Here is a 22,033-nt window from a genome sequence, read left to right on the forward strand (position 1 = left end):
TTTGGGTGAGCATATGGGGTGATGGGTGACCAGTGAGCACAGAGCTGTCTTGCATCGGCTGCACTGGGCGATGAATTAAAGGGGTTATGGAGAGAACCGGGTGGCAGAGAACGTGTAGGAAAAAAGCCTTGAGAATAATTAGCGGACAGGGAATAGATGGGGAAGAGTTAAGCACTGCTCTGGAGTCATTGTTCGACCCATCGCTATCTCCTTAGTCAATCGGCCATTTCCTGTGGCCCAAACATATTGATTAGGCTAAGTAGTTCACTTTCGGTGGGCGAGGATGGAGAGCGACTACATAATAGATGGGATTTGAGCATTAATTCAGGTAGAGCCGTAAACAACCTGGCTGAAGGAAAGATGCATTTTAACTGCTTCTCTTTTCACCTGTTTATTACTGGCAGCATTTGTTATGGGAAAGCACAGTCATAATTGTAATACCACGCCCCATGGATATAGGCGCCTGCGTTATGCTTGTTCTACTTTATGACCATGTTGCATGTTGTGTTCTTGCTGTAATGTTTGCGCATTATTGATTGTGTACACAAGCAAAAAAATTAACTAATGGATACGGAGAGTTTCCATTGACTACGTCAGTAATTTTGGCCCTTTTTAATTAGCCTCCGTGGTGAATCCACGGAGAGGCACATATAGTAACTTAGTCAGTGTGCTCATTATGAAGTGATGTGATGCAATGTTATAGTCCTATTTTGCGTATTACAAATTTCCCATTGGTGTTTGATGGTTTGTGGCTCACGTCTTTTCCAACCGTGTATTGTTAGTCCGTCCTTAAGCTGCCTAAGCTATTTTACACAAGGTGTAATTTCCTTAGAAACATTGACTGACACGTTATTCTATGATGGTATCAAGTGTAACTGAATATTTTGTTTGCCACACAAAAGATCACAAACTTCCTGCATGTTTGTTGACCACACAGCAACAAAGCACTTCATGGCTACCTAAAGTTCCGGGCGGTGTCCGCGGATCGTTAATGCACCACGTTTTTTTTTATTCAGCAGCATTCCTCTACTTATCTTTGTTAATTTTTAGTTATCAGTCTTCTACTTTTGTTTGCGAGGGGGGGTGGGGGTCAGTCTCATGCCAATCAATATGTCCAGACTCTTGAGGCTCTGTTCAAGCTGATTCCCCCCAGCAAATTGAGCGTGCCCTTTTAACCTTGCCCCCCCCTGCCCCCCACAGCACCGTAAAGCATTATAATTCACAAAACTCATTTGAGATTATCGCAGCAGTTAAATGTAATGCCCTGTGCGCATTACTACATGCAATTCATGGTGGTGTAGCCATGGGGTGTTTGCATTTAGCTTCCATTACTTATAGCTGAAGTCTGTAATTTATAGGCATGTGATGGCCGTGGTCTCTGCCCATTTAAGTCGTGGATTATTTTTTACACAATTGTTAATAAGAATGAAGTGTTCCAGGTAAAGGGTGAACACCACCCAGACCATGAGTAGATTCACTCTGCAGAGATAATGCATGGTGATTTTATGTAAAGGTCGACCACATTTGGTTTAAAATCTCATATCTTACATGCCAATGTTCTGTACTGAAGTGCTTCTGATATTAATTCCTATGGTAAAAAATACTCATACGCCATTAAAATATATACATTGCTATTAATTTAACTTGTACAATATGTTGAAGTGATTTACAACATATATAAAACAGCAATACTAATAGTGTGGCAACTATTTTTAAAATATCAGTTATAGTAGTTAAGCAATATGAAATTAATATACGATTTTGGTCAGATTACCATGACGAACTTCAATGATTAAACACAAAGCTTGCCTAAGTACGTTGGTTAATTTACGCATTCAGTTTTGGTTACAAACACATGTTAGAGAACTGAGCCAATCACATTCAACTACGTAGATATGCCAACAGCAGCCAGCAATGCTCTATACCAGAAAGAGAGAAAGGGAGTAAGCCACTCGATTCAGTACCTGAAGAAGCTCCCAGCACGTGAAGGGAAAAACAGGAGAATCCCTGCTCTGTAGTTTGTGAACATACATTGTGCTTGTTTTCTTATTTGCTGTACTGTATTTTATTTGTTTATATTTTGTCATTTTGGTGACCCCCAGGTCATTCTTGCAAATTACTAAATCCTGGTCAATTGAGTTCTGGCTTTTGGAAAAGCAAAATTAACTTGACATTGCCCAATTTAGCTTTCTTACATCATCTGGTGTGCAGCCTAAGTGATGTGGACCGCGTGACATTAAGTCGTAGGGCGGCTGCATGTGGCTGCCTGCATGTGTCTCCGGTTTTCTCTTCCACATTTGTAAACATGCATTGAGATTATTTAGATTATATTATATATGGTGCTATAAATGTCAAAATGATGGGCCACTTTGTTGAGCTATAATTTGTGATGGCCAGGTCGCTTTTGAAAAATAAGTTAATACGTTAGTGGGCTTTGCCTGGTAGGATGGGGATGGTTTAGTTGGATTTGTATGTGTTTTGGCAATTTGTTTACCTTTCGATTGAAAGCTTTCGTGATTGCAGGGATTCATCTTCTTGGTTCTTTCGGTAAAGTCACGTAGAAGGGAAATAATAAAATAATAATAATAAACATAAAAAAAACATTGGGACCCTGTCTTTCCGACAGCTCTGTTTCTTCACCTGAGGACGGCTGCTTGTGTTGTGGCCGAAACGTCGTGAGATTTGTTTCTTTTATTATGTTTTATTTTTATTATTTTATTATTTCCCTTCTACGTGACTTTACCGAAAGAACCAAGAAGTTGTTTACCTTTCTTGTACTTTGCACTACTATCATGTTTTTGCACTGTTTGTTGTCACGTTCTGACCTGCCTCTACTGGACATCTGTGAAAAGGAACTTTACAGCTCATCAGATGCCTCCAGTATAAATAAATATTCCGATTCTAAAACTGAATAGCTACGGTGTGCTGCTTTTAGGAACAGCTTCTCGCGCAGCTCGGCAGCAGCTGGCGGACAGCGCGGCAAATCCTACTACACTCTGACCTTCACGGTGACCTTCTTTCACAAGGATGACGCCTGCTACTTTGCCTACCACTTCCCTTATACATACACCAGCCTAATGGTGAGCTGTCACCTCTCGCTATGCATGTATTAATTACGTGACATATTACATATTAGACGTGCAATGTGCGAGCCTGCCGCAATTCGTTTTTTGTCAAAGTAACTTAGGCCGAATCCATTATCACAACAAATATGGATCGCATTATTGGCTACGGAAACCTATGTTTTAAGTCAACCCTGTTCAAGTTGAGCGTACAGCTTATAAGCATGAGGCACTACAGAGTCTTCGCATACATCGAAATCATATATCTTGGTAATTTTTGTATTTATTTGTGCACAGGTGTGCTCCATGTGGTACATTTATAGCTACCCAAAAATATACTGTCTTAGAAAACAATATATATGCTAAATATATACATAAAAAATAATAGTAGCATTAATGATTTTACTTGCCCTGAGAGATATGTATAAATACTTACTTCAGAGAGTGGAACCAAAAACCAGAATCAACAACTGGAATAAACTGCCTACTTTTCACCAAAACTGAAAAACAAACCTAAATAAATATATTTTTCCAAAATGAAAACCAAAAAATTAGATTTGGTTACCGGTTTTAGCCGGTTCGAAATGTATTTTGCACTTTGTAGCTAAGGTGTTAAATTAAAAAATGGCTGTCATCCCTCGGTCAATACAGAAGTTATTGCCTATTATGCATTGTAACATACATATATAAATGTGCTTTTCCCCAATGAGTGCTTGTTATATATAATGGGTTCAAGTCACCTCTGCAAACGCTTGAGGTGCTTTCATTTGCCACAATGTAAAAGAGTAATCCACCGTTGCATTGAATCACGATCCTGAATTGTGACAATTGAATTGCTGTGTGGGAGGTTGGGTGAATCATTCCACCCCTAATTCACACATGTACGTGAGCACGGATATATCATTCGTATAGTTTTCATGCATGAGCCACTCATTTCTCCTTTTATGGCTGCACAAATACCCGCATTACGTGGTTTTTTCCCAGAACCTGAGCGGCCTGTTGTTTTTGCTCCGGTAGGTGCACTTGTCAAATCGTACCTAGTGCCCGTAAAAACAAACAAAACAAGAATTGACAATTATAGTAAATTGGTAGTCCTAGTGTTGTTGAAACAAAGTGCTGTTTTAAAAGATTTTACTCTCAACAGGGTGTGTTTATATTTGCTGTAATGCTTTTATTGTGATTTTTCTGCAGGAGATTGCCTTAACATTTGCCTGCATGCAGCTTACTGTTGTGTTATTTATGATTCGGAGAAAATGGCTAAGGCTCAAGTAGCCATGCTATGGTACCCTGACATAGCTATACATTGAAGACCTTTACATCTTCATGCTAATGGTTTTAGATTTGACCATTAATATTTGTATTTAGCATAGGATCTATATGAAATACTAAGCACAGGAATAACTTGGAGCAGCCATATTCAATTAATATCTTCGACCTCAGTCATAGTTCAAGGGCGCAGTGTGAATAATTGATTGAATATCGACACCAAAAATGGTGGCGTTTTGTAGTTGGAGGTGCCCCTAAAAGGTGGGTTTACTCCATACTGTACGATGTTTCTGGAAATGATGGTAAAGTTACGAGTAATACAATGCTCCATTAAGTACATGCCCTTACACTTAAAGCCAGCTGGAAATTGTACTGCATTTTCAATTATTTTCAGGCTGTATCCATACAATTCAATTTCAAAGCAATTATTTTGCTAGGTCCTGTGATTGAATTTCAGTGTTTAGTAAAAATGGCATACCCAGCAATATATCTTTCCTCTATGTGCTCTCTTTATTAAAGATATGTTTTAATACCTGAAACAATTATTTGTTAGATTTTGGCCATTGACCACGTTTAATATTCATCAATGCATAACCTTCAGACAGAATTTTCCAACTGAAGAGGAGAGTTTATGTTTATCTTATAGCTTGATAATCAGCAGCAGTTAATTAAAAAAAATGAATTTCCACAGTCATATGGAGTATATTAGAGGCTGGTCTCGTAGTGGTGAGCGCACTTCGCTATGAAGCAGGCGACCTGAGTTAAATTCCCAGTCACGGCTAACATCAGCAGTGAATGATATCGGAAACCAGTCGTGGGCAACCCCCTCTCTTTCATCATCCAGCACGAACTGGCATGGTAAACTACGGTCAAATAACAGCCGTGCCTGAAACGTCACATGGAGGCCTTCATCCAGCAGTGGATTAGCACAGGGCTGTACAGATAGTATGTTGCATATTACAGCATTTCAAAAGGATATCTTCCGTGTCATGAACATCATCACACCTACAAAACATCAGAAGTTTTATTTCGTATATATTTTTTTTTGGGAGAAAAGTTCCGGTACAGAGCACGAGTGGGAAAAAAAGGAAAGGAGGCACAGATATCCCGCTAACAAAAGCCCGAGGTGCGGTGCTCGGGCGGCAGGGGAAAGGGAGAGAGATGGGCTCGCTTACCCAACTGACGTAGGGACAACGATCAGGAGAATGGATTTTATTTGTAAAGTGAAGGGAAGGCTAGGGGAAATAAAGACAAAGGGAGAAACATCAGATACTCCATTTGCACCACATTGCACAACTACATTCGTAGCTGGATTGCGCTGCTGTTTTTTTTATATTTTCTCTTTGCTCTTTCCCCCTGATACAGGCTCACCTGCAGGGCCTGGGGGCAGCCTGTGACCAGCGACAGATATACTTTAAGCAGCAGACGCTGTGCCAAAGCATGGGCGGAAACGGGTGCCCTGTGGTCACCATCACAGCCGCCCCACAATCCACCGGCTGGCAGGACATCTACAGGCTCCGTAAGCAGATCCTCAAACAGGGAAATTTAAGCAACTGCTGACGAAGTGTTACTTAATTAATTGTGCCTGTGAATCAATGTTTGTTGTTAATTAGTGTGTTGTATAATTCAAAGAACCTTACGTGTAAGGTGTTTTTTTTTATGGCCAGTAACCCTATGCAGCTGTAACATACAATGTAAATGTTCACTCTACTTGTTTACAGTATTACACCCTAACTGTTTATGTACGTACATATTTTGTGATTGTTAATTTATTATTAATGGTTGTTTAATGTTCATATTGATGTAAGATTTACGATGTAAGATATTTTGACATTTTGCGTAGGGTTTATTGTTTTATGACATGCATTAATTACCCTTTAGTAATAACAGGCATAAAGAATGGATTGGCTATCATCTTGTTTAAATAAAGGCTATACATACACCTCCAAATTAGCATGGTTGGCTACGTACCATGCGAAAGAAGTCTCAAAAGGGTGGTCCGTAAGTTTTGAAAACAATAACTTGTTTCCACCAAGTTATGGTGAATTGTTTCCACCAAGTTATAGTCAGGCTTTTTTTGTTTTTTTTCAATTATATTCCATTTGTGCAAGGAATCATGGTATGAGATAAATACATTCCTATGTGAACTCTTTCAGAAAGCAGAACATCCCCCCCCCCCCTTGTTAGAGAACTGCCTCTGGAAGGTGAGATCACCAAATTGCCTCTGATAACCCTTCAAAACCCTGTTATCTAAGAGCACTGCAAATTCTAGCTCACCTTGCTTTGGAGTTGTTCATCACAGCTTGTTCATGTTCTGATGCGGTTTATGGTCACGTCAGTCATTGTCTTTGAGGAAATGTCAAAGCCATGAGGTGCAATGTCTGGATCTCGAATGAGGTTTTTATTCTGCATGGCCGCGCTGTTCCACTGTTCGCCAGGGTTCTTTCTGAGACCGGAGCTTTCTTGCGGCCCATCCGATACATGTTTTAATGTTATTTTAAACACAACTAATACCGTCATCTCAGCCAAATGGAGGTTGTTAATTGAAATCTAGATATAATCAGTAGGAGGGAGGTGGGGAAAGGAGATAGAGGAAAGTGAAAGATTGAGAGCAATGGGGAGAATAGAGGTGGGGAGGATAGAGGTGGGGATGGAGTGAAAGGGCGACACTTCACATGGCCTCATAGTCCACCTAGCCTGGCACAAGTGCTGTGGTGATACCATGAAGTGATTAATGGTGAATGGCGGCTGCTATTGGAGGAGAGGAATATCGAGGGAGGGAGAGGTAGAGGGGGGGATAGAGGCATAGAGAAACAGATAGAAACAGAGACAACGTTAAACATCGATATACATTTGGATATAAAGCACAGAGAAGGCAGTATCAAGGTGGAGAGAGACAGGGCCCTTTTCAAGATTACATTTTTTGCTGGATGGCTGGGAGCAATGGATGGATGTCCAAAGGACACGTAGGTTGCTAGTATATATCAAGAAATATAAAATATAAAAATGTATTGCATATATTTGCATATACTGAATCTGTACAATTAATGTTCAATTCTAAAAATTCTAAAACATTTTTACTGTCATAGTTGAAAAGTATTAAACATGCTGGAGCACTGGCTCCAGTTTTTGTCTAAACTGACACTGGCTTTTAAACGTTCCATTACGCCTGTCGTCTTATCTGGTATGCCTCATGGATATTACTATAAATTGTAGGTGCCACTGCCAGTCTGACAAATTGCAGTGTTCGCTTGAGTCTGATGCCGGGGAGCCTGTAATGTCTATAAAAAATTCATAAGCAAGCCGAAATGCAAAAGGTTATGCCATGATGGCAGTGTGTGCTGGTACGTGTGCCCCTGTAATTTATTACGAACAGAAACACCATTAACATTTTTATTCTTTACATTAATTATGACTGTAAATCTTAATGGTATTATAATGCTTACAAAGTGATGTTGAAATGCATTTAGGTGCATTTTTCATGCAGTTCTCACTTTTATATGTCATTATCCAGATTTCAACAACTTTTAGCATCTATGCAAGCTCTACAACTGCCCATTATGCACAGGCAATTTTCCTCCTGAGATACAGTTCTCTTACTCTTTGCTAGGGTATATATGTGTAACGAGGCTGATAGCTACTGAAGCAGTTGAAAGGAAAGCCAGTTTCCGCACTTGTATGAGATCTTACAAGCTTGAATTTAAACTATAGTTACTTTGTGATTTGTAATAGACAAAACAAAAACCACACAGTAGCTTGCACATTCTAGCATAATATTATTTGTGACGCATCACACACATGGTCTCCATTAAAATACCAACACATTTGCTAAACCAGAAGTGCTCATATGGCACATCCCATTCGTGGAATAATGTAGATCAAAGCAATTCCCCAAAAAGTTGGCTGTGGAACACCACGAACGAGTACACACATGCATGTTAATCTCACTGCAATTGTGAACCGATTGTGAGTGCTGTTTCCCGGATGTAATAGCTGGCAGCACTTCACAGGCACATTTTCATTCCGATTGTGTGGTTCATTTTCTCGCTGGAAAGCAAGCCCAATCTCGGGCTGACTATACAAAGGGTTAATGGACTGTGGCTTATTGAAAATGTGTACTCCCTTCCTCGGACCTTGCTCACACTCTGTGCCCTTGTTGCTACTTACAGGGTAATTTGCATACATGCACTCCACTGGGAGGGCAGCACTTCAGATGACAATGAATGGTGTGGATGATCGAAGAAAGTTGCACCGGCATGAAATTTCCACACATCACCTTGTTTTTAGATATATTACTCTTCTTTTGTGGTCGTCGTTTTCCCGCGTAAAGAACGATGTAGGCTGTGGTAATATGGAACATGTTGTACATTGCGATGCTCCCTATGTGTGCGCGCGTATGTATGTTGTGCATGTGCCTGCGTGCGCGTGTGTGCGTGTGAAGGGAATCGGCCGTATATTTTCCTCACCTCGCGGGTGCATCCCGGCGAGAGCAACTCCAGCTGGGTGATGAAAGGCTCGCTGGAGTTCCTCATGAGTGATGACCCCCTGGCCCAGAGCCTGCGCGAATCGTACATCTTCAAAATTGTCCCCATGCTCAACGCTGACGGGGTCATCAATGGGAGGTGAGATGTCCTAAGTGGTGCAATGCATTTTAGAATATATAACGGGTGGCGTTTCAGGCATTGGCCCTTTGTCATAGCGCATAAGTAGAGGTCAGTTGGAGACTGCTCTATATACCAGAGGGGTCTCATGGTGTAGAGTGCGGACTCGCTGTTTATGTGTTCAGAAGGGATATTGCCTGAAATGTCGTCTATTAAATATTTTTCCTTTTATGGCAGTTTTATTGACAAAGGTGTCAAGTTTATTGTTATTTGTGCTTGCGCACCACTGCCGGTGCAGTATCACCAAATGATAGGTGCATTATAAAATCCTTTCACCTGTGACAGCGATTTATTTTCATTACTTTTCTGCAATTATATAAATAAACGTAGGTTGCTTTTAGTAGCAGAATGTATAATATAAACTATTGTTTTCATCGTCATTGATTCTTGTTGGACACTCTGCTTTTTAAAACATCTTCATTTCTGTCCGAGACACTGTGACTTCAGAAACACAAGTATGTGTGCTGTGTCGTTATCTTTATTAGAGTTAATTATCTTGTGATGATCATGCATTGTGCAGACTACAAAAGGTATAATTTCAGAGCAATCGAAAACAATCTTAATATACCATGTCTTATTTCCCACTCGGTCAACAGATCTATTCACGATTTAACAGGGTTTTACATTATGTGCTTCTCCATCCTTTTAACACGTAATGTATCAACATTTTGAGAAGAATATTTGCTGCTTATTGCTATGCCTGAAACATTGTATGTCCATCTGTTTGTCCATCCATGATTTTTAATGTTTCTGGAAAGCTAAAACAGCCTACGCTGATTAACATGGTTATGCTCCTGTGTGAGTGCATGTAGGTGTAAACGTGTTATTGCATGTTAGTGCATCTATTTGTGCGCATAGTTGCATTGGTGTAAACACAGGCATTGGAAAGTGCATCTATGTGTGTATGTACGTGTAGTGTGCTAATTCAGAGACACTAGTAGGAGGCACTCTCATTTATTCTGGCCTTCACAGCCATAGGGGATAACTACACACTGGGTCAGGACAGCCAACATGCTTTCTGACCCTCAGCTTGAAGAGGCGAAGACTATGACGACGGCAGCATGACGAGTTCCACTCCAGACCACGGCAGCCCCGACTGTGAGTCGGAGGTCGCATTTTATCCTCTATCAGCGTGGCTAGGCTCCGCCCTCGGTCACGCCCCCTTCTGGATTCCCCCAGAAGGCTCCGGGCTTCGCCCATGTGTCCCAATGGTAGACCAGGCTGTCACTACATATGTGTTGTGTCAACAATTAAGAGACAGAGTTTCTAGGAGGCACTTTCTTTATTAACAACTTTCACGGTCTCGTCCGCACATTTTCCACAGTCGCTCAGCCTAGCCTGTACATAACACTAGCTGTCTAACACCAACAGCGCTGATTGAGATAACCAACTACTATCCTTCGTAGCACAATATCTAGCGGAGACGTTTCAGCGACTACGGCGACGAGACGACAGCAACGACGAGACGAGTCCATTCCCAGAACCGGTAGCCTCGAGCTCCCGCTCTCGGCTACTTTTATGCTCCCAGCGTGGCCTGGCTCCGCCCTGACCGCGCCTCCCTTCTCGAACCCGCAAACAGGTTCCAGGGGCATCCAGCTGGGGTTCTCCGTGATCCTTACCCTATTTCCTCCCCTCTGCCAACACACCGTGCACACCCTCACCTGCTTGAGCACTATCTGTCCACCACAGTTGCCGCCGCTGTCCACCAGCCGGCGCTGTTACGCTACGCATGTACTTGCATTGGAAGGCGTGCATGTGGGCTTAAGCGCAAGCATTAAAGTTCGAGCACGTGGGTTTAAGCATTCACACCAAACGCGTACTCTTGATTCTACATATTTTTATGCATTCCCAGGTGTACATTCTTTCATACTGTTAAATTCAAGAATTAAAACTGAAGTTTCTTAAATAATCTGGCTCACCAGCTTGCTTTGTATTTTTGGACTTTCTATTAGCATTAGTCACGTACAAAGTCGCGTAAATAAAACAAGTGCTTTGACATTGAACGTCAGTGTATATGTTAGAGGATAGTTTATATTATTTATTGAGTACAGGGAAATGGCAGTGTTTATAGTTTCTTTATTTACCCTCTCTTCTGCCTGTACCGAAACTGTTCACTGTCTTGCCTGTGAGACATGTGCAATATGATTTTCGTTATATCATGTACCTTCTGAAGGGACAAAAAACAGGACCGATCTGCAATATCTTGCATGGCGTGTATATATATACAAGCACACACAATGCGATTCAAACATGATAGCTTTTTGCAAATACACTATACACCTGTAGAGAGTTCACATTCATCAGAAGCCAGATAGGATCCGTAATCACTTCTGAGACATTGCAATTTACAAACCAACACCCGTAAGCTGTTCGAATCAACAACAAAGGAGCCATTATAGTCGAAGAGAACCCTGTCCTATTTCGTGTGGTGACAGATCCACAAGTAAGCCATTATGTGACCACAGCGAACAAATGAAGCGTTCGCTTCAAGCTCTGCAACACTCTTTAATTAAACAGGAAATGTAAAAGGCAGTGCTGGAGAAAAAGCCTTTGGGTAGAATTTGTTCCAGCCAATGAAAAACTCTTGTGGAGAAACACAGACATCTCAGCATGCTGTCTCTTTCGTAATGTTAGCCTCTGCCAGCACTCTATTCAGAACACTTCCCTAAGAGGTCTCTTATGCTGAAATCATGTGGTTTAACGCTGACATTCTGCATAAAGCACATGAGCGGCAATCGCACACATGGGTGCGTTTTACTCCATTGTTTTGTAGAAATATGTTGGCCTCACGTTGGCTTCCTAGTCTAAAAAACATTGAGATGAAAAAAACTGCTTGTGAAATGTAGCATTCGCCTACTGCAATTGTGCCGCAAGAAATGTTTTGTTCCATGATATTAACAGGGGTTAATATTAAATAGATTACATTAACGCGACTATCACAGCACCACCATGCCACTATCACTAAATTAAGGCTGCCTCTATCACGGGCAATTTAATTAAATGCTCATGCAGGTTAACGGCTGTCGGAATGCTATGCAGAGAGTGGGACCCGCATAGGGTTTTGATGCAAGTGTCTTGCAGGAGAATAATAGCTTCATTGGCAAAATACCACTAATGGAGGGAGACACTATCCCTCTATGGGTGGAATGTGCTCTGCCTTACTGTAGTAGCACTCGGTGTAGGTGGAGCACTGCAGAAAAGCCAACCCGTGGGGAGAAATTTTAAATTGGTATTTATATTAGAGATGTGCTCCAGCAGATGTGTTTTTCTTGGTACTGGTACGTGATTGCGGTGATATATTCTATTCCATGCCATGGGTCCGATGTTCTACATACACTGCTTTTAATCTTTCATGGCAGGATAAAAAAACCTGTGTTTTTAGACACTTTGTATGTCATGTGACATTCTAAAAAGACGGGGGTTTTCTTTATTATGTTTCAGCAAACTCGGCCATCTGCAGTATTTAGTGTATTTTTACCCTTCACAGTTTCGGCTTATCTAAGTCTTGTTGGAAGAGCATAATGACGTATTCACGTTGGTGTATTCATTGTCATGTAGTTGTAGTGAGCGACTTCCGAGACACAACGTGTAGAGGGCTTCTTATTTATTTCTCACACTTCAGGCAAATTACTGGGCGACATATATATACACGGCTACGCATAGCTGACCCATCTACACAGCCCCATCGGCGGCATCTAACTATATAGTTGGCTGACTAATATAGCGACGACGACGATGGTAGCCGTGCAGAGGATCGGCCACGCGGCCGGACGATGAAGAGAGATGACAGCGAAGACAGCGACGGCAGCCAGGACCCGGACCCCACGACAGCCCCGAACCTTCGGTCACGTACCCCTTATATACTTCCCAGCGTGGCCAGGCCCCGCCTCTGGCCACGCCCCCTTCTAGAACCTTAGGGAAGGTTCCCGGAGCTTCCCGACTGACCCCACCTTTTACCTTTAACCCAGTTACACCCCCTTTCTAGTTGGTTATTATATAATGCACCCATACTCGTGATTACCCCTCCTGGTCAACAGATGGCACCCTGTCATTATATAGTTAATAAATGTTTCTGTTTGAATTTATATTGGATTGCGTTGTAATAAATGTAGTTGCTGCAAAATTGCTGCTATCTGTGTTTCTGGAATTGCAAGCATTGTTTTAGATTTTATTTAATTTCCGATTTAAATTTAAAGCCAGGCAGTGGTGGCGCATGCCTGTAATCCAGCACTGTGGATGTGAGGGTTAATGAAACACTGCACAAATGTTGCAAAATACTTTCCCGTGGACATCGAGGTGCCATCCATACCCTGACTTGCTTGAAGAAAGTGGTAAAGCAAAGTGAAGATTGATATCATCTGTCCATTCTATATGGGATAGAGTGTTGCCCCCTCGCACGTGTGGGTTTTCTGCGGGTGCTTCAGTTTCCTTCCACGTGTATCAACACTCATGAATTGGCTGAAAACATCTTAATACACAGGACTGCAGAGCTTGGGTAATTGTTGGCACCAGCTCACAGCCTGGCTGCCTTCAATTTATTCCTGTGGTTCTTCGCTTGTGAAATGCAATTTGTATGAACTACGATATATAAAACGAAATAAACATTTTGATTATTTAGATATTCCAGACATCTATATCACTTCATATAAGTGATTCCAGAAAGGCTCTGAGAAAGCCATCATGCAGTCATGTTTTAATTTTGTCATGTTTACACATGCATTTACTGTATTTAACACATATCTCAATTTACTAACGTCCTGAAATATAATTTTATTAAAGTTTTCAGAAATAGTTGTTTTACTTGGTAAATGTTTAATATTCGTAATATTATTGCTAGTAGGGGTGCCACAATGTATCAATTCACGTAATTATATAAGCTTGCATTGAATATATCAAATCTCAGTTAGTTATGGCATTAAATTGTGACCCTGAATCGCGACAATTCTTCAAATCGCCTGTGCTGGGGTGGGTGGAGGCGAGGGAGCTGAATTGTTCCTCCCCTATTTTTTTTTTTATACCTATGTGTCCATGGTGTGCAATGCGCTGGCCTTCATTACAGAGGAGATATTATGCATCAAAACGTGGTTCTGCATGAGTGAATGGGATCAAGTGTGTTTATGATGCCGGCTCAATCGCCACAATGGTGTTAGTTCCACCGTTGTGTGTGTGTGTGAAGTCCCGCTGTTGACAGCGGTTGTGTTTGTTCAGCTACCGCTGCTCTCTGGGTGGAGAGGATCTCAATCGACAGTGGTCCAGCCCAGACCCCGAGCTGCATCCCACCATCTTTCACACGAAAGGGCTCCTGCAGTACTTGGCTAGCATAGCCCACACTCCGCTGGTGAGGATGAAATTAATCCGCCGATTCTCCATCTTTTTATTTATTTATTTTTTTATCCTTGTTTAATTATGATTGTTGTTTTAATTTTCAAATGGTCACAATTTTCTACGCAAATGATCACTTTGTAAAATGTAAACCATGCACTATTTCATGATTTGCGGTTTAATGTTATTTATTTTCTCTCTAATGGTATGTTGCCTCGGGCTGTTCTAAGTTCTGAGTATTAAAGAAGATTTTGCATGTCTTATGAACAAATATTATTCTATGCAGAGAAGTATGAATAGTTATGTTTACAGAACGTTAGATGTATTGTTTAAGTCATATATAGACTGAATATATAAACATTCACGAAAGGCAATACAATATAGCGTTCTCGCTTAGACCTGAAATATTTCATCAAAAGCTCAAGTTTATCCGTCTGACAGTTGGGGTAGAATTTCCACAGTCTTGGCAAATGCATGCAAAGGCAGCAGACACGAACCCAATACATTTATAGGCAGGATGTAATGTCAGTTAAGTCAGAGATTGAACTCCCGGTACCCTAGCACTAGCAGTGAGGGATAAAAAGCCATTATTGGCACGTGAGAGCGTGACTAATAATTTAGATTTCCATCTTCATAGAGTGCAACTTTGCAAGTCGTTGAAACAGATGTCTCGTGAAATCTGTGATGACGGAGCTGAATGGCTTCCAAGTAAACACTTGCAAGTTTCTTTACGCGGGATTATTTTGCATTATTCACATGAGCGGTTTCAGCAAAATAATAAAGCAATTGTTCAGTTCCTGTTGAGATTTTAAAGTCACAACACGTATTACATAAACCACGTGCTAAATGAGAGAGTGTAAAATGTCATGTTTATAAAAAAAACGGCCATTCAAACATAAATGAAAGTCAAAAGTATTAAAAGGAGTTATTGCACAAAGGAAAGGAAAACTTGCCTGGAAAGATTTTGCTTTTATAATCTTGGCTCAAACATGCATTGCATTTAGCGGTTTGATTAATGAGACTTGGCATGCAATGGATCGTTTGGCAATAGGATTGCTGATGTTTTAAACTTCATCTCCAAATGTTTGCCGTAGTTGCAGCCAGACTCATGAAAGTTACCGGGGGACTGACTTTCCAGTGACACTTTCACTGGAAACACCAACACCTCAGTTAGATGTACCCAAATACAGTTTGATGTGCACATAGTTTATAAAGCCGAGTATTTAAAAGCAATTGTTTTTTAAGGTTTCAATGGGTCTGTGCATTTTTGCTACTTTTACGAGAAGCCTATTGTGTTTTCAGTCATCTATAACTCAGTAATTTTTTTAGTAAAGTTAACAAATAAAAGCAGTGATCCATATTAATTTTTTTACATAAAAACATTGTTTTGACTATGTAAACCTAACTTTTTTTGGTAAATAACAGCAGCTTATAGGAAAAATAACTGGTGTTAGAGCCTCTCAGATTATCAACGTCCTTACATTATGGATACACTGTGTACGAGTCCAGTGTTACCACTTCAGAAAGCTTCTTTTAGCTGGTGGGTGAGCATACATGCCATACATAGGCTCCTGTGTTGTTGGATGCAGTGACACATGTTTGTAATTCAGCACTTCAAAAGCCAGGATGGTGCATCACATTTTATTGTGTTATACTCTTAAAACTGTGAGTTGATTCTGGGATGACTGCGTAAAATTGGTTCTTAATTTGTTTGTGTGGACCTCTGTTATCCCCTCCTACGTGTAGGTTTCCTCTGGGTACTCTTGTTTTCTTTCACAATCAAGTACTCATTAAAACAGATTGGCCCATCATTCTGTATAATGCATGGGTCTCCTGAAAATGTTCAGAGACTCATTGACTCTTCTGAAGATAAAAATGACATTTATTCAGAATATCCGCGTACATGTTTGAACACAGGCAAGCTGATGATCACTTTGCTTGCTCAAGAGTAATTTCACGTGGAATAATGTGCTTGTTTTACACCCCATGGGCAGGTTTACTGTGACTACCATGGCCACTCGAGGAAGAAGAATGTCTTCTTGTATGGCTGCAGCATGAAGGAGACCATCTGGCAAACTGCTGCTGAGGCCAAAGCATCTTCTGTCTACGAGGATTTAAGCTACAGGGTAGGCGTGCCACACACAGCGGTGCCTAGGTTGAGTGCAAATGCTTGCATTTGGCAAAAGGGTGGGCTTTTGGATTAATTAAGATCCTGCATAGTAACCATATTGAATGTCTTTGTATGTATGTACAAGTATTGTGCGTGTTTTTAGTTAGGGATTGTTGACATAAGAGTTGCTTGCGGTTGAATACAATGAAGTAAATCTTTGCAGAGAAATAATTCTGGTCGTATACATGATACAATTATACGGACATGTCTGAGATTTTCATGATTAAATTAGCTCGACGATATAAAATCTATCCTAGGCAAGATGTCAGTGCTTAACTAGACTACATAAAAAAAACGATAAAAGGCATTGAGGATAATGAGGTAAGATAAATAATAAATATATAAATGAGCCATGTCAAATTATACATGCAAATTGATTACATAGCTCCATACAGTTCTTGCTTTTATTCTCAATTTCAAAGGTATGCATGGGTTCATGGTTACATTTAAAATGTTAGTCAATTGGAGGTACGGATAATTATAGACTGTAATGCCTAGTGTCTATGGGTCATGTCTAATAATTGTGAATGACTGTGTGGCAACGACTATCATCAACAGCCACCGCATCTTCATGTGTAGGGCCAAAGAATAATGCATATAACAGTCCACAGTTGAGCTCTGAAATGATTCCTATTGAAATACGTTATGTGCTGTACCTAGCGATGTGAAAGTAGGTAGGTAAATATCTTGCCATCCTCACTTAGGATGTACACTTGTTGGAAACCAGCCACTGCATGGTTTTTAGTCTGGTCATCACATTGCCAATTAATGAATTGTTTTGTAAAACCAAATCTTAACGCAGGTAATTCAATGAGATGTACACGGGCAAAAAAATTAAGATTTGTTAATTGTTGTAACATTGTAATAGTTCAGTAGAAATGACCGATTTCCAACCGGAATCCCCTGAACAAAGCGAAACGACACAACACATGGTGCAATTCACGTCAAGATTGCTTCATTGCCTCAATGCCAATTTAAATGGCATTACACCAGTTGCTGTTTCAGGTTGTTTCAGCAGATTGACTTTTCTGTGGGGAATTGCAGTTTGCAACGCTCTGTTGGGTGACTTCTTAATGAATACAAAATAAACAACTTCTTAAATCACAACTGAAATCCACTAGAGAAAAACTGAGCTAATTTGCTTCACCATGCACATTTAAAAGCTATTCCTTGTTGTCGTGTCAGCGTTTTCTTATTGCTTAGAGAATTATTATCCAAACAATGCTTCCTAAACAAACATCCTTCCTTTCTATATGCATGGCACCCTGTTTTGTGGCACCCTGTTTTGTGTCGCATTTATCTCTAATGGTGTGCGAAGTGATTTGGTAAAAAAACATATCTGGAGTGTTGCCTTTATAATTGCAATTTGAGGTTAGGCTTGTGTGCACTTTTACTATTTATACATCTGCTATCTGAATCCTCTCAGTCTAGTGCAGCATATTATATATTTATTTTTTCTTATAAGGTTTATGCGTGTCCACCGGGCAAAATATCTACTAAATATAATTGTTTAAAGATAAATTGTTGCTTTTATTCTTGCTAACATAAAAGCTAACAATTTGCAAAACTTAATTTGTCAATAATGTTGCATTGTCATTGTTTACTTTTGGATTTTTGCCAGTCTGTTTTGTATGCTTTACATGTGAACAGCAGTCAAACTACCATAAAAAAAAAATCTATTTTATTTCAAGAAAGTGGAAATATATAAATTGCCATAGAGTCGAATCTGCTTATAATGTGTGGTGGGTTTTCAAACTACATTACATTAAATGGAATTGGCTATTACCAGAATTAAAGCTGACTTGAAATACCCATGCTCTTTATCACCCCACACATGCCATTTAACAATGATGGACCTATTGTGCACAGTCTGGAAAAAAAAAATGATGACACTGACTTTCGTGCAAAAAGCAACTTGATCACGGTCAGCATTGTCACTCGTTCATCATGAGATTGGCGTTGGGGTCATGCTTTTGCTACATTTCTGCGTGACTCGTCTTAGTGGCTGAGTGGCTCAACTGTATCACTTATCGGGGTTAATAGAGTATGGATGCCATGTCGCCACATGACATTAAGTGTGGGACGATGCAAATTGCAGTGCTGTCAAAAGGTTTCTCTGAGAGCCTTAATGATGGTGTGCCACCATCACCGCCACCAATACTGCTTTTCCCGTTGCATGTACAGACCTTGCCGAGGATCCTGCACCAGATTGCGCCCGCGTTCTGCCTGAGCAGCTGCAACTTCGTGGTGGAGAAGTCCAAGGCATCCACGGCGCGGGTCGTGGTGTGGAGGGACATCGGTGTGCTGCGTAGCTACACAATGGAGAGCACCTATTGTGGCTGTGACCAGGGCATCTACAAGGTACCTGTGCGTGCCAGGGAGGGGTCACATTGGTGGTACCTGGAATTCAGTTCCATAGAGACATGGTATTTTTGTTCACTTCAATTATGCATTTATGTGCAAGAAGCCATAATTGTAATGACCACTTTGACCTATTTTTTCCCTTCATTTGACTATACAGTAAAACCTTGGATTGCGAGCATAATTCGTTCCGGAAGCGTGTTTGCAATCCAAAGCACTCGTATATCAAAGCACTCGTATATCAGTTGTGATCACGTGACGCTCGGCAGACAAAGCGTATACATGTACTACTCGTATTGCAAGACCTCGCTCGTTTATCAAATTAATATTTATTAAAACATTTTGCTCGTCTTGCAAAACACTCGCAGACCAAGTTACTCGCAATCCAAGGTTTTACTGTATACGCCTATTAGTATCCCGATCGTCACAAGTGAAACTGATGAAAAAAGAGAACATTTTCAAATATCATTATTTAGCTTACCTTGTTCCTTCCGATTCCTATGGCATGATACAAATCTGTTGATTTGGGGGTTTGAAAAGTTATGCATTTCTGGACTCTTGGCAAACCTGTTATTTTAAATATGTGGCCATCATGTTCAACCAATGTATTGTTTGGTATCTATAGTGACCAAGGGCATGAAGCCCTGATGGATTGTCTTCACAGTACATATTCAATGTGCAACACATAGGTATGGCAAGATAGTCATTGGCATGACATTGCAGTTGTAACACCATGTTTAATTCCGTTGATGACAATGCGGAATTAATAATGTCATGTCACAGATTAAATTGCTTCATACCAATGTTGTGTATATTGGGCTGCTATGTAAAAATAAACCACAATTGTATGTGGGCGAACACATGTTTGTAAGCAGGACAATTGGGAAATATCGCTTTAAACTTGACATGGTGTTTATAATTGGAAACAGTTGCCAGAGAGCGTGCAGGGATAGAAATTTAATTTCTAGTGTGTAAAAAGAGGTCAAATTACTCCATACACTGCTCAGGCCCTGGGAAATGTTCAAGTGAAATCAACAACGGCTTGGAATACGTCCTCTCCTTGTTGTTTTTTCAGTGTAAGAGAAAAAAGAAGTTTCAGTAATTAAAGTGTTTAAAAGGCATCCTGAGCAACAAATCACTTAGCTACAAAAAAGGGAGGGTGAAGAGCGGGCAAAATAAAGAAGAAGAAAAAAAGCAAGAAGAAAAATCCAACAGCAATGATAATTGCACACTTTAACGAAACCAAGTCAAAACCTAATCCCGAGTAAAGTCTTGGTTCATAACAGGGCGGGCGGGCGTGCGTGCGTGAATGGTGCCAGGGAAGCCAGATGGGTTCCCAGGAGCTGGAAGAGATGGGAGCCAAGTTCTGCGTGGCTCTGCTTCGTCTCAAGAGCTCTCTCGCCCCGGCTGAGAGTTTGCTGCTGCCCCCGCGTGGGGCCTGGGCCGGACCTGACCCCGACACCATCGAGACTGTGTACAAGCCCTCACGGTGAGCCACACGCCCCGGTCCACCGGGGTCAGAATGCGTTCATTTCTGCTGACAATGTCGTATGGGGGACTAGCAACATTTTAGAGTGATGTTCAGTTTTTATGTCAAATCAAATTGCTTTGGAAGATGCAATGTGATTTCAGAGATGTTTCTGCGATTTTGGCTTATATGTTTTTTACGCACGCTTGAAGTGCAGTGACTCAGGTGGAGAGTTGTGAGATTATTTATAAATAGAGCCATCATGATAAGAGATTGTCTTGGGTGTAAAGGATTCACCTAGTGGTTTAATGACTTGTCGCATTTCGATTCAAGGATCAATCCTAGTTTAAACGTTGCGGTGAATGCTCACGCCTTTGTTGGTCGCAGGATTAGTGTGAAGTCCATAACATGCAAACATTAATGCTGATTCTTACACACACAGTTTGATGCATGTTTTGTAAGCATCTGAGTCTAAAGTAATCGATGATTCAATGTTTGTTCCACCTCTATCGGACCCCATCAAAATATACTATCCCTTTTGTGGCAATTTCTTTGATGAAGTCCTTGACATTCATTTGTTGGCTTGAAGGATTTTGGAATTCCTCATTAATGTAGCCTGGTTGCATTCACACTCGGGGAACGTACTTCTTCTCAAGGGCACCGTGGCACGCTTGCTGAATGTATTTTTCTTTTTGCTACTTGTATTGTTGAGAGAAGACAGCATGACATCACCCCCGCTTATTCATGGCAAATAATAATGAGGTTGTTATTGCGGGGGCAGGGCACCATTGAAACAAGTTGCACAGAAACACTCGACATCACTCACTTGGGATTACACATCGCAATCACAGGCCCCTACTGGCAGACTAATGCCCGTTTGCCGGCCAGGTGCTAAGCTACTTTGTGCCCACAGCCACAGCCACCACTGGGGGGGTGCTCATTCAAGTGTGTTGTGATGAGATGTAATGTGCAGCGCACTTGAGATGCCCTTGCGTAATTGGTGCTATATTTTAAACAAATAATACATTTATGATCATTATCACATTGTGCATCAATCACTCAGTACTCTCTCTGTATATTAGATGATAACCCATTGAAAATCATGACTTATTTACAAGGGAGACAGAGCTGTCTCCCTTGTAATATTCTGCATTTTATTTGTGGGTAATTCTATAATATAAGTAGGCTTTGACGGTGGCACACAAATTGTGTATTCACTTGAGTAATGACACTTTTTTTAAATGTCCAAAGCATAGCCGATGGCAAGCCCTGGTCATTTTTCACAGACATTCCTGGGCATCTGCAGGAATCAAATTGTCAATTGCGTGCAAACTGGATCAGTGGTGAAAGCTATAACCTCCTGGCCACCCTGGCACTCCTGATGTTGGACAATTACTCATGGCAGATGTAAACCTGCTGTCTTATATAAATAATGGCGTCACCAGTTCAAAGCACCTGCACGTGCCGTTTCGAGTTTGAGCATTGAGACCTGTATTGTGAATCACAAGAAAACAAATGGTGGTGATGACCAGTTACCAACATTAACCCTATCTTCTCATATAAAAGCATGAGCTACAAGGTTGTGTGGATTGTTACGGTGTCTTAACAATCCCGTACGTGCATCTGTGTTGTGCACGTGCGTGTGTGTATATATATATGTTTGGGTGCATGTGGGAGCAGTGGTTTTATTGCGCTGCACTACAAATCTGGTTGCCTGGGTTAA

At 40.9% G+C, this 22,033-nt stretch overlaps 1 protein-coding gene across 6 annotated transcripts in view; it reads left to right on the forward strand.

Annotated features, from left to right (window-relative positions):
• The window catches only part of AGTPBP1 (ATP/GTP binding carboxypeptidase 1), a 62,416-nt gene that overhangs the window by 33,246 nt on the left and 7,137 nt on the right, over nucleotides 1–22,033 (forward strand). For 5 of the 6 annotated variants that reach the window (XM_078862232.1, XM_078862233.1, XM_078862231.1 and 2 more), the window contains 7 exons: nucleotides 2,936–3,080; nucleotides 5,694–5,847; nucleotides 8,770–8,950; nucleotides 14,198–14,327; nucleotides 16,306–16,437; nucleotides 18,666–18,842; nucleotides 20,162–20,331. In XM_078862232.1, the coding sequence (XP_078718358.1) occupies nucleotides 2,936–3,080; nucleotides 5,694–5,847; nucleotides 8,770–8,950; nucleotides 14,198–14,327; nucleotides 16,306–16,437; nucleotides 18,666–18,842; nucleotides 20,162–20,331 (1,089 nt within the window). Of the gene's footprint in view, nucleotides 1–2,935; nucleotides 3,081–5,693; nucleotides 5,848–8,769; nucleotides 8,951–14,197; nucleotides 14,328–16,305; nucleotides 16,438–18,665; nucleotides 18,843–20,161; nucleotides 20,332–22,033 lie in introns of those variants that run through there. The other variant, XR_013637313.1, reaches the window with a different exon arrangement.

The sequence above is a fragment of the Lampetra fluviatilis genome, chromosome 13, assembly GCF_964198595.1.
Source record: "Lampetra fluviatilis chromosome 13, kcLamFluv1.1, whole genome shotgun sequence".
Classification (NCBI taxonomy): domain Eukaryota; kingdom Metazoa; phylum Chordata; class Hyperoartia; order Petromyzontiformes; family Petromyzontidae; genus Lampetra; species Lampetra fluviatilis.